This window comes from Nycticebus coucang, chromosome 2 (assembly GCF_027406575.1).
Source record: "Nycticebus coucang isolate mNycCou1 chromosome 2, mNycCou1.pri, whole genome shotgun sequence".
In the NCBI taxonomy this organism is placed as follows: domain Eukaryota; kingdom Metazoa; phylum Chordata; class Mammalia; order Primates; family Lorisidae; genus Nycticebus; species Nycticebus coucang.
This window is the reverse complement of record NC_069781.1, coordinates 121,429,823-121,443,110: the sequence shown is the minus strand read 5'-3', so window position 1 is coordinate 121,443,110 and position 13,288 is coordinate 121,429,823. Positions and strand designations below refer to the sequence as shown.

Genomic DNA, 13,288 nt, shown 5'->3' with positions numbered 1-13,288 from the left:
TTCTAAACAAGCTTTTCACTGGCATGCCAACACAGCTTTCTTTAGAAGAGTGAAATTGACTATGATCAAGTGATATAGTGGGAATGTTGACCTCCAGTTAATTTCAATTGTGCTCAGCTGGCTAACTATTTATTTCTTTTCCCACAACATGCTTATTTACAAGATTTCTGTTAGTCAGCAATTAGTCTTCCATACAGATCACCTAATCGTCTATGGACTAAACTTTTTTTCCCCCTTAAAAAAAAAAAATTTATGTGGATATCTTAATCCCCAAAATGATAGTATTAGAAGGTGGGGCCTTTGGGATTTGACTGGGTCACAAGGGTGGTGGCCTCATGAATGGGATTAGTGCCATTATAAAAGAGGCCTGAGGGAGCTCAGTTGTTTCTTCCACATGTGAAGATGCAGAGAAAAGGCAGCCATCTAAGAACTGGAAAGTATACCCATACCTGCTGCAGGATCTCCTAGCTTAATCATGGACTTTTCAGTCTCTGAAAACTGTTAAGGCACAAATTTCTATAGATGGTATGCCACACAGTTTATGGTATTCTGTTACAGCAGCCCCAAATCCATCATTCAATTTCTTCAAAAGTTTCCATAACTGAGGTCAAAAATGGTTGTAATAGAATTTGAATCCTGACAAGGTGGCTTATAAATTTGTTCTGTAATCAACTATGTCATACTGTCTCTGACTGGGCAAATGTATTATCTACAGTAATTTAAGAGTTTCTTTTTTTTTTTTCTGAAACACCATCTTTGGCATGTCTTCCTCTTGCTGAAAAACCACCACTGACTATCTTTTTAAAAAAATAATGGTCCTTAACTCTTCTTTTCTGAAATGTATATGTCAAATATTCTCACTACATTTTGCTCTTTCACTCCCTTATCCTCAATCTAGAAAGCCCACCTGAATTCATGCCATTCAGGGTAATGCTAATATAGGGATGAATTTAACCCTGATCTTATATTCACATGTTAGACTTGAGTGAAATGGAATGTATGGAAACATGATCACAATGGCCTAGCCAAGTGTTAGTTTATGGTTCTCAAACCCCCAGGAGTATTGAGGAAGCCATTGAAGGTGTGGTATTGCTGCTTAAGAAATTTGTCAAGTTCCTTGGCTCTTTCTAACTTTTATGGTCACTATTCTCAGCATGTGACTTTTATTTTCAAGTTGGTGTTCTCACCTGAAGACACCACATCTAGGTGCAAACACGAAGAAGAGCAGAAGAGGAGACATAAAAACCAAATTGATGTCTGCCAGGTGAAACTGTCTCCTTTCATTAGTTTTCCCTTAACGACTCACCTTGGGTTCACTTTTTTCTCTCACTGGCCACAGCTGTGTTAAATGGCCACTTCTGCTTATAAGAGGATCCATGAAACTGAGTATTTTAATCTGGACAAATTCCTTCCCCCACAAAATCAGGGCTTTGATAATAAGAAGAAGTGGAGAAAGGCTGTTGGGCAGACAACCAAGAGATAATAAGCGAACATTCACTCTTTCACTGGTAACTGATTCTGCCACGTCTCCATTACTGATCAGAGGATACCAGAGAGTTGCTGACTCCATGGTTGAGAACAGGATAAAGTCAAAATCTTGAAGCAAACATGTAAGAAAGGATCTTGCCAGTTTGATACCAGCCTACTTTTCTAAATTCTATTCCACCATCTTGAGTTCTTTGCTTCAGCAATTTAACTTTGTTTTTAAATGCATTGAATTCTCCTCTCTGTTTCTTTAATGTGTCTTTTTTTTTTTTTTTTTGCTTTGAAGACCCTTTTCACCTTCTCTATCTGGTAAATAATATTTACTCTGCAACACCCACTTCAAATACAAATTATGTCTCTGGAAATGTCCTTACTTTCCTCCAATATATTTTTTTGTATGTGCCTTATATACACCTCCATTAGCTCACTTGTCATTATTTGCTTACATATTTGTCACTACTGACAAATGCTATGGCCTCTGTAATGTATTCAACTTTTTCTGCCTAGTGCTTCCTGTAGTTACTGGAATATGCTCTAGACACCTGCTTATGGGAAAACATAACTGAATTTTATTTCCAACGTATAGATGACCCATAGGAGCTGAAGTGATCTGCTCTCACCATAGTAAAAATGCACTGATTAACATGCCCTAATTCTAGACCTCTGTGGATTCGTGGCTGTCAGCAGAAATATGGAAGAGACAGATAGAGTAGGGTTTTGTTTGTTTGTTTCAGTTGATGGTAATATAATTATTATATTATAACTTAATTATAATTTAGTAATGTAAAGTTTGTTAAAGTAACTTAAAAGTTTATTTTTTAGCTTCTATTATTTGTTCTTTAGATCTGTAATTGAGAGTTATTCAGTTTTTTCTTTCTTTATGCATAATTTGAGATGCTGTTTGTGCTCTCTAAGGATACTGTTCTTTAGATCCCACATACAGGTGACTTTATGCCGTGTTCCTCTTTCTGGCTTATTTCTCTTAATATAATGTCCTCCTGGCTCATCCATGTTTCTAGAAATGACAGGATTTCATTCTGTTTTATGGTTGAATAGCATTTCAGCATGTATGTGCCTATGCGTCTGGGTGTGAGTATGTACTATATATTACATATTCTTTGTCCATTCATCTTTAGATGGACATTTAGGTTGATCCCACATCTTTCCCCCTGGGAATAACATGGGAGTTTCAATAAACATGACATGGAAATGCAGCTATCACCTCAACATACTGATATTATTTCCTTTGGATTAATATCCAGGTGTAGGATTGCTGGATCACATTATTTATGGAACTTCCATACTGAGTAGAATAGTGTTTACCAGAAGCTGGGGAGCATGGCAGGGAGGGAGGAACGAGAGAGGTATGAAGTTACAGTTAGACAGAAGGAACAGGTTCTGGTGTTCTATTACCAGTAAGGCACCATAGCAAATAACAACGTAGTGTACGTTTCAATGTAAGCTAGAAGAGAAGATTTTGAATGTTATCCCTACAAAAAATAATAAATGTTTCAAGTGATAGATGTGATAACTACCTTGATTTTACCATTACACAATATGTATGTGCATTGAAACATCACATTGTATGCCATGAATGTATGTTCAATAATAAAATAATGAAAAGGGTTACTATTTAAGGTAAGAAAATACATATTTTTTAACTCAGTGATTTGAATAATATGGAAAGATATTACTAACTTTTAGGCTGGAGTATTTATACTTAGCAAATATTTTGGACTTATTAGAGTAAGCTTAGGAGCAATAAGGAATTGGATGAGGATACAAAAGGAAATGAGATTCAGAAACAAAAGCTACAAAATTGGACAAGGGGCATAGTAGACACAGTGAACCAGACATCACTGCCATGGACCAGACATCACTAATCAATTCCTTCCTTCTTTTAGTATGTGGGAAATCACATAGTCAATCACATCACATAGTCAATCAAAACACATTTTCCATCTCGGCCCAGATGTGGCCTCAGAATACATCACTAAAGCCTTGAGTCTTTATACTCTCTGGAGTCTTGCAGACCATGGAAGAATGTGGAAAATGGGTAAATGTAGGTCAGATGTGTATAAGAAGCAATCAACTTACTTGGGCTTCATGCCAGTAAGTTGTATATCTGGTCCCCTGAAGACTATCTTAATGGAAATGGGAAGTATATTAATTGTCTGTGTCCATTTTCTCCAGGACATCGCCCATATCAGGTGATCACTGCCCGAGTTCACCCAGGAGAGAGCAATGCCAGCTGGGTGATGAAGGGGGCCTTGGAGTTCCTGGTCAGTGGTGACCCTGTGGCTAAGCTCCTGAGGGAAAACTTCATTTTCAAGATCATCCCTATGCTCAACCCAGATGGCGTCATCAATGGCAAGTATGTGAACACCTGGCCTCACCTAGCCTGTGTTTATGATATGTTACAGTGACCCTTTGTCATTTCACCCAGTGGGTGTGATAGGAGAAGTCTTGGTATTCTAGAAATAAATCCTCTTGATCTCCTATCTTTGGGTATAAATAACAGTGTACTTTCTGTTTATCAATATATTGATGCCAATCTCATGGTTTCTTTGAATAGAATGGTATAGAATCATAGGAAATTAATGCCAGAGGAAAGAATCTAGTATAGCACTCTCTTTCTACAAATGAGGAGATTGGTGTCCAAGGTAATCAAATGACTTGCTCAGGTCACTTGATGGGTTAATGGTGAAATCAGGGTTTAAACTGTGATTTCTTCACAATTAAGACAAATTTTTATATTAACTTATTCATATTTACTACAGAGAAATTTTTTTATCAATTGTGTTTTACTCGATTCTGGATACAGTTATAATAAGAATGTCACCCTAACTAAACGGAATGTTGGCTCACTAAAAGTAGACTGGGGTAGTTTGTCTCCTTATCTGGTCCCTATAGGGTCCCTTTGTATTGTATAATGAGAGAGAAGATACCCACGTCTGGTGAGGTCCATTGGAGGGTCAGCATTCTCAGAGCTTGGGAGATGAGGCTCAGATGTCAGATGAGACACCCAAGGTCACATGGCCCATGGGTGGGAGAGGCAGGATGAGCATTCATAAAGACCTGTTTAAAACTTGTGGACAAAGAACAAAGCCCTTTCTATGGTAATAGGTGATTCTTTTTACTATACATAAGCACATGTATCCTTTAGGGTGGGGGGGGGAACAGAATACAAGATAAAGTAAAAATAATAAAAGAAAAAATAATTTAAAAAGCTACAAAGGAAAAATGTATGTACAATTAAAAAAAATCAGCATTAAAGGAGCAAAAACATAAGTTTAGACAACTGAGGAAATAGAGCAATATTAAAACGGTGAATGGAAGAGATGAAAAGATAAATAGATGCTAAAAAGGAAATAAAAACTTCAAGAGATTAAATTAAAATGACTTAAATAAATAATAATGATTTGAAAAAGATGAAATAGTAATTATTTCTTCTTTAAAGAGTAAATTAAATGTTAAAGAGCTGAGACTAGACCAGCTTCAAAGGCTAAGCACAAAACAAAGATAGATAAGTTAAAAAGGTTAAAAATATGATGATAAAATATACAAAGTGGAACGGCATAAATTTCTAATGATGAAATGTGGTAAACTATGCTAAATGAAAGCAAATCAGAGCTACAGACTAAAAATAAAATTATAATAGATACACACATACAAGAAAAGGAAAGATAAATGAGGCTCCCATGTGTTCCTAACAGGTCAGGCCATCCTAGCTCAGTCGTTCCCAGACACCAATTTTCTTTTCTCTGTGGAGATTGTTTTAGGACAGAGAATATTGGGCACAGAGAGCAGACTCTCTCTCTCTTTTTTTTTTTTATAGTCACTGGTTGTCCTTTAAGCACATGGGAAAACTGGGAGGCTGGTCCTTCACTAAGAAGCATCATTCAGACCTCTGATAGTGATGAGGCTTCTCCAAACTCTACCCGGTGGCTCATACCTGAATCCTAGTACTCTCGTTGGTTGAAGTGGGAGAATCCCTTGAGCTAAGGAGTTCAAGACCAGCCTGTGCAAGAGGGAGGCCCCTGTCTCTATTTAAAATAGAAAAATTAGCCAGGTGTCATGATGGCATTTGCCTATAGTCCTAGCTACTGGAGAGGCTAAGGTAAGAGGATTTTTTGAGCCCAGGAGTTTAAGGTTGTAGTGAGTTATGAAGATGCCACTGCACTCTAGCCTGGATGACAGAGCAAAACTCTTTCTCAGAAAACTAAAAAATTAAAAAAATAAAATAAAAATCTCTTAAGTTGAATGAGGGACCAAAGCAGTGTTCTCCTTGGTCAAATAGAACTCAGTGGGCTCCTGCTGTCTGTTCCTTAACTACAGAGAGAATCTCTGGGTCATCGGTGGCTGGCTTCTCCTGGTTGAGTGACCAAGGATTTCACTAGCATGCTTTCTCAGCCTAAATGAATAGAAAATAGCTATGCAGGCCCTCTTGAGGGCACAATCCCATTTTGACATTTTCTCGTACAATTGTCTGGGGTCTAATGGAGAATGGAAAGGGGCTGGAGGCCTAAGTCTAGTTTGGAATTCTGGCTCTCCCAGGCCCTGTTCAGTTTTTCCGTCTGCTGGAAGAGGAAGACAATGTGCTCACTGTTGACTTTTCTGGGAGAAGGTCTCACAAGCTCAAGGCAATATTCAAACTCAGGAATTAAGTATTGTAGTTTCTTGCATTTCAAATGCTCATATTTCCAGATCAGGGGCTCGAGCCAGGCCTCTGGTGTAAAGCTCAATGTGGTCTTAGTCACTGGGTCTCCTGCTGGCCTGGGCACACAGTATTTCCAGCTCACAGCTGGTTGTTATGGGCTCCCAAATGTCAGTCCAGCTTCTTCTCAGTGACACTGGCATTCATCTTCATTACCATTACTTATTAGGACTAAAATTATTCTTTTCATTTACATAGCATCTTTTATCATGGAACTTAAGACACCTGGATCATCCAAACAATTTTGGCTGAAAGGGGCTTGGAAATCATAGTGTTATTTCATTGACATGGGTCACAGCACATCATGGTGGAAAGACTTGAGATGCATAATATCTCACAATAAAAAGGCTTAAAAGTCTCAGCTCCTGAGCCCTCCTGTTAACTTATCTAACACATAGTTTCTTTAACTTCCACTTGAACTATGTCTGGGGTTGACATTTTGTTTCAGGGCATATTATGAGGCAGATTTGTGTTTTATTGTGTTTTGATACTTGCCCTGTGAGCTTCATCCATTTTAGGCATTCTTCCTTTGCGGTTTACCTTGTGGATAAAATCTAACCCCTCCCTTACACATGCCACATGCCTGAATTTCCCCATGTGAAGTCTACCCAGCTTGTTTATGTGACATTGTTCTTGATGTTCTCACATTTATTAGTCATCTTTGAACACACTTTTATTAATAGGCTTTGTAAAGATGATAGAAATAGCCTGTATGTTGTGGGACCAGCAAAGAGGTAATCCTTGCATAAGAATTAACCTACAAGGTTTCACTTATCTTTCACAAGTGATCATGGGCTTCCATGGAACTTGTAGGAATCAGTTATAGTAGAGTAGACCCTTAGGGTGGTGGTGATGGAGCCTCTGAGGTAGCTGAGAGGTTTTGATAACCGTGGTCTTGAGGACAAAGACAAGATTTTCTCATAAAATACAGTGGGTGTTGCCAAGCCAAGGATCCCTCAGCAACACATTTCTGAACAAGAAAACAAAATAAAAAGATGGATAATTATGGTAAGTTCCAAAACAAACACATTGCTATCTTACTGGCCTGGTTATATTAATTGGGGTGAGTTCTCACAGAATCAGGACTGATCCAGTGCTTCCTGGACTCTTCTTGTTTTGTTTTTGTTTGTGACATGGGGTCTCACTCTGTTGCCTGGGGCTAGAGTGCAGTGGTGTTCTCACAGCTCACTACAACCTCAGTCTCCTTGGCTCAAGACGCTATAAGGGGAGTTGGGCAAAGGGTGTTCAAACTCTCTTTGCTTTTCTTTCCTTATATTTGGAAATGGGGGAAAAATTGTTATTCTTGTCCAGAAGAGGCCTAAGGAACTATAATTTATCCCCATCTAATTTCTGCCCTCACTGGAAAAAAGTAGGGATGAAAATCTCAGCTATTTGGAATGCTAGGATATGTCCCCAGACAGATTAAAAAAAAAAGGAAAAATTTATAGTAATATTTTAATCTCACTGTTTGTTTACAACTTAAAACAATGAAAGATAGACACATTTAATTAAAAAAAAATCCAGAGGTAGCTGCTTTCTGTCTTTATTTTTTCCCTGCAAATGTGTTTTAGTAATTCTCAAATCATAGTCTGTAGGTAATTGGCAGGGCATCCATGATGCCTTTTTAGACAGAGGAAGGAGGTAGAGAGACCCGTAAAGAACCGTGACATTTGTTTGCAATTGTCCAAACCTCTGTACATGAGCTAGAGGAACAGTGTGGATGGAGAGAACATTTGAGGGCCCTGGTTCTAGAGGGAAATGCAACATGCTGAATGTTGTTGATGAACTTGTTCATAGAGATCAAGATGGAAATTATTTGCTCTGGGAACTCGTAAGGTCCTGCTGCTAAGTCATTTTCATAGTGTTAAATGATGCACAGTGCTGGGGCCTAGCTCTGGGAGTGCCTTCCCCAGGGCTTCCTGCCTCACACCCCATCCTCACAGCCACCTGAACATGGAGAGGGAGCCAGGTGCATGAGGACTCCATTTGCCTTCCTCAGACGTTGCAGCTCCAAATAAGTATTACTATTTATTATTCCCAAATTTAGGGTTATTAATTATATCAGCATAAACCTAATTTATGCCATCATAAACAGTGATAATAAATGCTGCCAAATGCTAATACCCAGCTCTTGCCAACTGTGCCTGTAGTTGATGGGTTTTCCCCTCACTTCCCAGAAGCATTAAATTAAAAATGATTCAGTGTTGCAGAATCATTGATCAAGTTGGGGCCGAGGCTTTTGGGGAAATGCACTTGTTTTGTTAAATGCTTTGCTCTTTCATTGGCTGGGCAACTTCTGATGTTTGTCTGTATTCCAGTGTTTTTCCTCTCCTCCTCCTCTGATCTTCCTACAGGAGGAAGAAATCTTGGGCGGGGGTGCAGGGATGGGGGGACAGATATGAATGTCTATTCTTCTGTCTCAATTTCCCCTTCAGACACCTCTCTTCTTAGCCTTTCCACCCCTAACACGTTCTTTCGGCATACGCGTAGAAGTCTTTATAAAGAAAACCCTTGGGTATTATACAGATTTGTTATTTCTTAATTCCCATCGCATCTACCATGTATTTAGAAGGGAATGTTACAAATGTTACCGAATACACATGGAAGTCTATGACTAGAAAATTGGAAGCACAGCCTTGATAAACCCTGCAAAAACTGAGGATGCCTTTTCTTTTGTTATTTACTCTGAGGGCCCTCTGCCTTTGCAAAGTGAAAGGGAGAGCCCCTCCCCTGGCTATCAGAGCTGTAATATGATCTCTTTGCCGTTATCAAGGGGAAATAATTTTTGCTTTTCCTTCATTCTCCCTGGATTTAGCTTTTTTCCTCATTTGTGATTATTGGGATGATGGTGAAGTACAAAGAATTCTGACCAGGTGAAGGGAAGTCACACGTTTCCAGCCATGTGGCTTTGGACACCTGACTTCAACCCTGTTCTTCTGTCTCTTCACCTCATCTAGACAGTAGTAAGCCCTGACTACTGCACCTTGCTTTTGATTATCATGACTAAATACCATAGTACCCTGTTTTCCCGAAAATAAGACATCCTCCGAAAATAAGACCTACTTACAGGAAAGATAAGATGTCCCCTGAAAATAAGACCTAGTGCATCTTTGGGAGCACACCTTAAAATAAGACACTGTCTTATTTTCGGGGAAACAGGGTACTTCAAAACTCTTTAGCACTATACATAAATAAAGATTCTTTTATTGCGTCCCGACGTGTAAATTTTCGTGGTAGGACATCAAACTCTTCCCAATGACCAGTCTAAGGAGGTTAGTGATCTTTGTCCTGCTTTGCGTTTCTCAGTTTCTCAGACCCAGGACAGACCATGGCAGTAGGATAGAAATTCTGCAGAGAAAGGTCCCTGTAGATACACATAAACATCTTATTAAAGCTTGGATTGTCCTTGCGATTTTAAAATTATGTGGTAGATGTAGGACTGAATAAATGGTACCAAAAAAACACAGCATGAGAGGAAGGTTGGAACTGTGGAGTTTAGCTAATACCTTTTGTCCCTCCTCATGCCTGGTTTTAAAATAAAATTTCTTGGCCCATTGGAATGGACAAAATACCTGGCATCTTGCCATTGGAAGCCAGCATATAATCAGCTTCCATAGAGGAGTCTCCAAAAGCTTTTCAGAGCAGCTGTAACGAGCACAATCTGTGGTCCATGGAGTCTGTCTTCCATAGTCTGGGGATTGCCTGTGCCTCCCAGTCTAAGATAGGAGGTGTCTAAAGGGGAAATTGAGACTGAAGAGAATCTCCTTGTACCCAGGCCTCAAGATCACAGATGCCCAGCTTCCTAGAAAACTATACCCTATCAGGAACCAGAAGCAATTGCACCTCAAAAGGGGGCATGGGAAGGATGCCCTGGAGCCCTGAGTTCTCTCTCATCCTGTCTCTGTCCCCCGCCTGGCAGGCCAGAGTTAATAAGCTGGGAAGTCAAAAGGCATTACACACACTTTGATTACGCAGATTCCCCCTCCCTGGCCTGACTTCCCGCTTACCTTTTCCTTGGTTATTTATCTCTCTGGCCCACCCAGCCCTTTTGAATTATTAGCCTTCCTTCTTCATTGCCCAGCTCCCTTCTTGCAAATATGCTCCCATACATCTTCCCTGCACAGGGAACACTTTCTTCTCTATTTACAGTTTCTCCCTGCTCCCTCATCCTTCCCCTTGGCCCAATAACTAACGGCCAAGGAGATAAATAAGAAACATAACTCTTTTTAGGCCATTATTTTTTTGTTACTCTGCACAGGAATATATATAATAACAAGGAAACAAATCTTATTACTAAAGTAATTACGATAAATAAAAAATAACTGAGAGTTGGAGCTTAAGGAAGAGGGCACGTCAGGGGAGGGATTGCACAGGGCTTTAAAATTTTAATTTACTAGTGTCTGACTCTGCTGCCCTGTTGGTGCTCTATTTAGGAGATTGTGTCTAATTGGAGAGTGGTTTTTATTGCTCTTTGAACATACTTACCCCTAGCTCACTTATGCCTTGGGTCTTTAAAGGGGAAATTTGGCTTAGTGAATCCCTTGGGAAATCCCCTTTTCAGCAGCCCTATTGGGAACAGCAGCATTTAGCATGTTAAATTTGCATCATCATTGAAGCTTGGGAACTGCAAAGTATTACTTGGCATCTTTCCCTGTATAGATAAAATTCCCTTTAACTGGTGTACGCAGAGGCACATTCATCCCATCAGCTGTGGATCCCTAAGGAGCGGTCACAGGGTATCCCTTTGTCAAATATGCTGGTGCTAACCAATCTCAGAGTTGAAATTTTTTTTCCTTATAGTCCATCTAATTTTATCCAGAACTGATTTTTTGTCCATTTGTTCTCATATGGGCTGTAGTGGAAATGTGAGCAGTCTTTTTTCTTTATCAGTTATGACTATTATCCTATTTATAGAGTCATCTTTCCTTCCCCTTTTAGTATTTAAGTCTTTCTTAGATTTAACTCTTTATTCTTCAATCTGAACCATGTGTGATCTGGGTTTAGTCCCAATACACAATATTTCAACTAGAGCAGTGGTTCTCAACCTTCCTAATGCTGAGATGTATTTTCATTGTTACAAAGGGGTTGCGACCCATAGGTTGAGAACCGATGAACTACAGTGTAAATGTTTTGTTTCCATAACTGCCTCCAAGTCATTCTGGAAGGCAGACAGGCCACAGCATCATGGCCTACTGATGCCTCTCAGCATGGTTCTTCAACTAAGAAGACCACTTCGCTTCACTAAGGTAAGTGATCTAAGTCATCGACAAGTGTAAAATTTAGGGCAAATACAGTGTAGACACTGATAGAACATTTCTGCCTCCAACCACCACTCACTATCACCACCATTTCTGCTGTCACCACCATCACCAATCCCAAGAAAAGGGCAAATATATATATAGTCTTATATATATATATATATGAGAGAGAGAGAGAGAGAGAAAGAAAGACAAAAGTCTCACTCTGTCACCCTGGGTAGAGTGCCATGGCTTTATAGCTCACAGAAACCTCAAACTCTTGGGCTCAAGTGATCCTCATGCCTCAGCTTCCCCAGTAGCTGGGACTATAGGTACTTGCTACAATGCCTGGCTAATTTTTCTATTTTTAGTAGAGACAGGATTTTGCTCTTGCTTAGGTTGGTCTTGAACTCTTGAGCTCAAGCGATCCACCTGCTTCAGCCTCCCAGAGTGCTAGGATTATAGGCATAAGCCACTGAGCCAGGCCCAAAATGGCAAATATTAATTGGGCATTTAAAATATGTTTGACAATGCTAAGCACTTCCCATCTATCACCATTCAATGCTTATAACAACCTTTGGTGGTAAATATTAATAATACCATGACTTTACCAATGAGAAAACTAATATTTACATAGCAAATTAAGTGTCTAAAGGTATAAAGAACACAGATAGTAACTGGATGAGGAGGATATTGATCTGGTTTTTCTTCATCATGATTCTAGACCCTGCCTTCTCACCACTATGTATGAAATCAGAAGTCATACAATTCCATAATGTGAGAGTTGAAGGCATTTTACACATCAGAAAATCCAGCCTCCAGCCCCACTCTTTCTTTATAGAAGAAAAAAAAAAAAAGAAAAGAAAAGAATTCCCAGTAAGGTACAGTAGGTTATTAAATCCCCACAATGTTAGAACTGAATTTTGAATCCAGGACTTTCTCCACTGAGTGGCCATTCCATGCAAAAAGAACATATTTTCAACCTGGGCAGACATTTGTGTATACTCCTATGCATAATATTATGATATTTAGACACGTAAAGCAAAGACAAGGACTTCGTTAAGACAGAATACAAAGAGCTGTGATGCATGGGAATGCATAAAATGTCAGAAACCCTTCCAGTGGTTCTCAACTTTCCTGATGCTGTGACCCTTTAATACAGTTCCTGTGGGTCGTAACCTGACATGGCTTCTCAGAGGTGGCTGGATGTAAGAGGGCATTTAAAAGAGTGAATCAGACTCAGCTCCTATAGCCCAGTGGCTAGGGTGCAAGCCACATACACCAGAGCTGGTGGGTTCGAACCCAGCACGGGCTTGCCAAACAAAAATGACAACTACAACCAAAAAATAGGTTGGCATTGTGGCGGGCACCTGTAGTCCCAGCTACTTGGAAGGCTGAGACAAGATAAACGCTTAAGCCCAAGAGTTTGAGATTGCTGTGAGCTGTGACATTGCGGCACTCTACTGAGGGAGAGATAGTGAGACTCTGTAATAAATAAATAAATAAGTAAATTAAATAAATTAAATAAAACGGTGGATCAGACGATCCTTGGGAGCAGAATGATGTGTTACCAGGCTAGTATTTTCCAATTGGTTCTGCCAGGCACTAGCAGATTGGTGCTAATATATTTTTTTACATAAGAGGGTTCTATGGTTGAAAAAGTTTGGGTAAGTTTTTAGTTGTATAACTTATCAGTGTCATTAAAATATTAACACATGTGGAGACTCTCTACAGTGGAATTAAAAATGTGTCATTTCCTGAACTTATTTGAACAGGGTCACGTTTTATTAAAGTACACCCAGGATATCTAGAGGGGTACTTGTGATCCTTCAACTTGGGATATTTGCTT

At 39.4% G+C, this 13,288-nt stretch overlaps 1 protein-coding gene across 3 annotated transcripts in view; it reads left to right on the top strand.

The window, feature by feature from the left end:
• The window catches only part of AGBL1 (AGBL carboxypeptidase 1), a 698,527-nt gene that overhangs the window by 259,194 nt on the left and 426,045 nt on the right, over positions 1-13,288 (top strand). For all 3 annotated transcript variants that reach the window (XM_053581727.1, XM_053581726.1, XM_053581728.1), the window contains exon 18: positions 3,679-3,859. In XM_053581727.1, the coding sequence (XP_053437702.1) occupies positions 3,679-3,859 (181 nt within the window). The remainder of the gene's footprint in view (positions 1-3,678; positions 3,860-13,288) is intronic.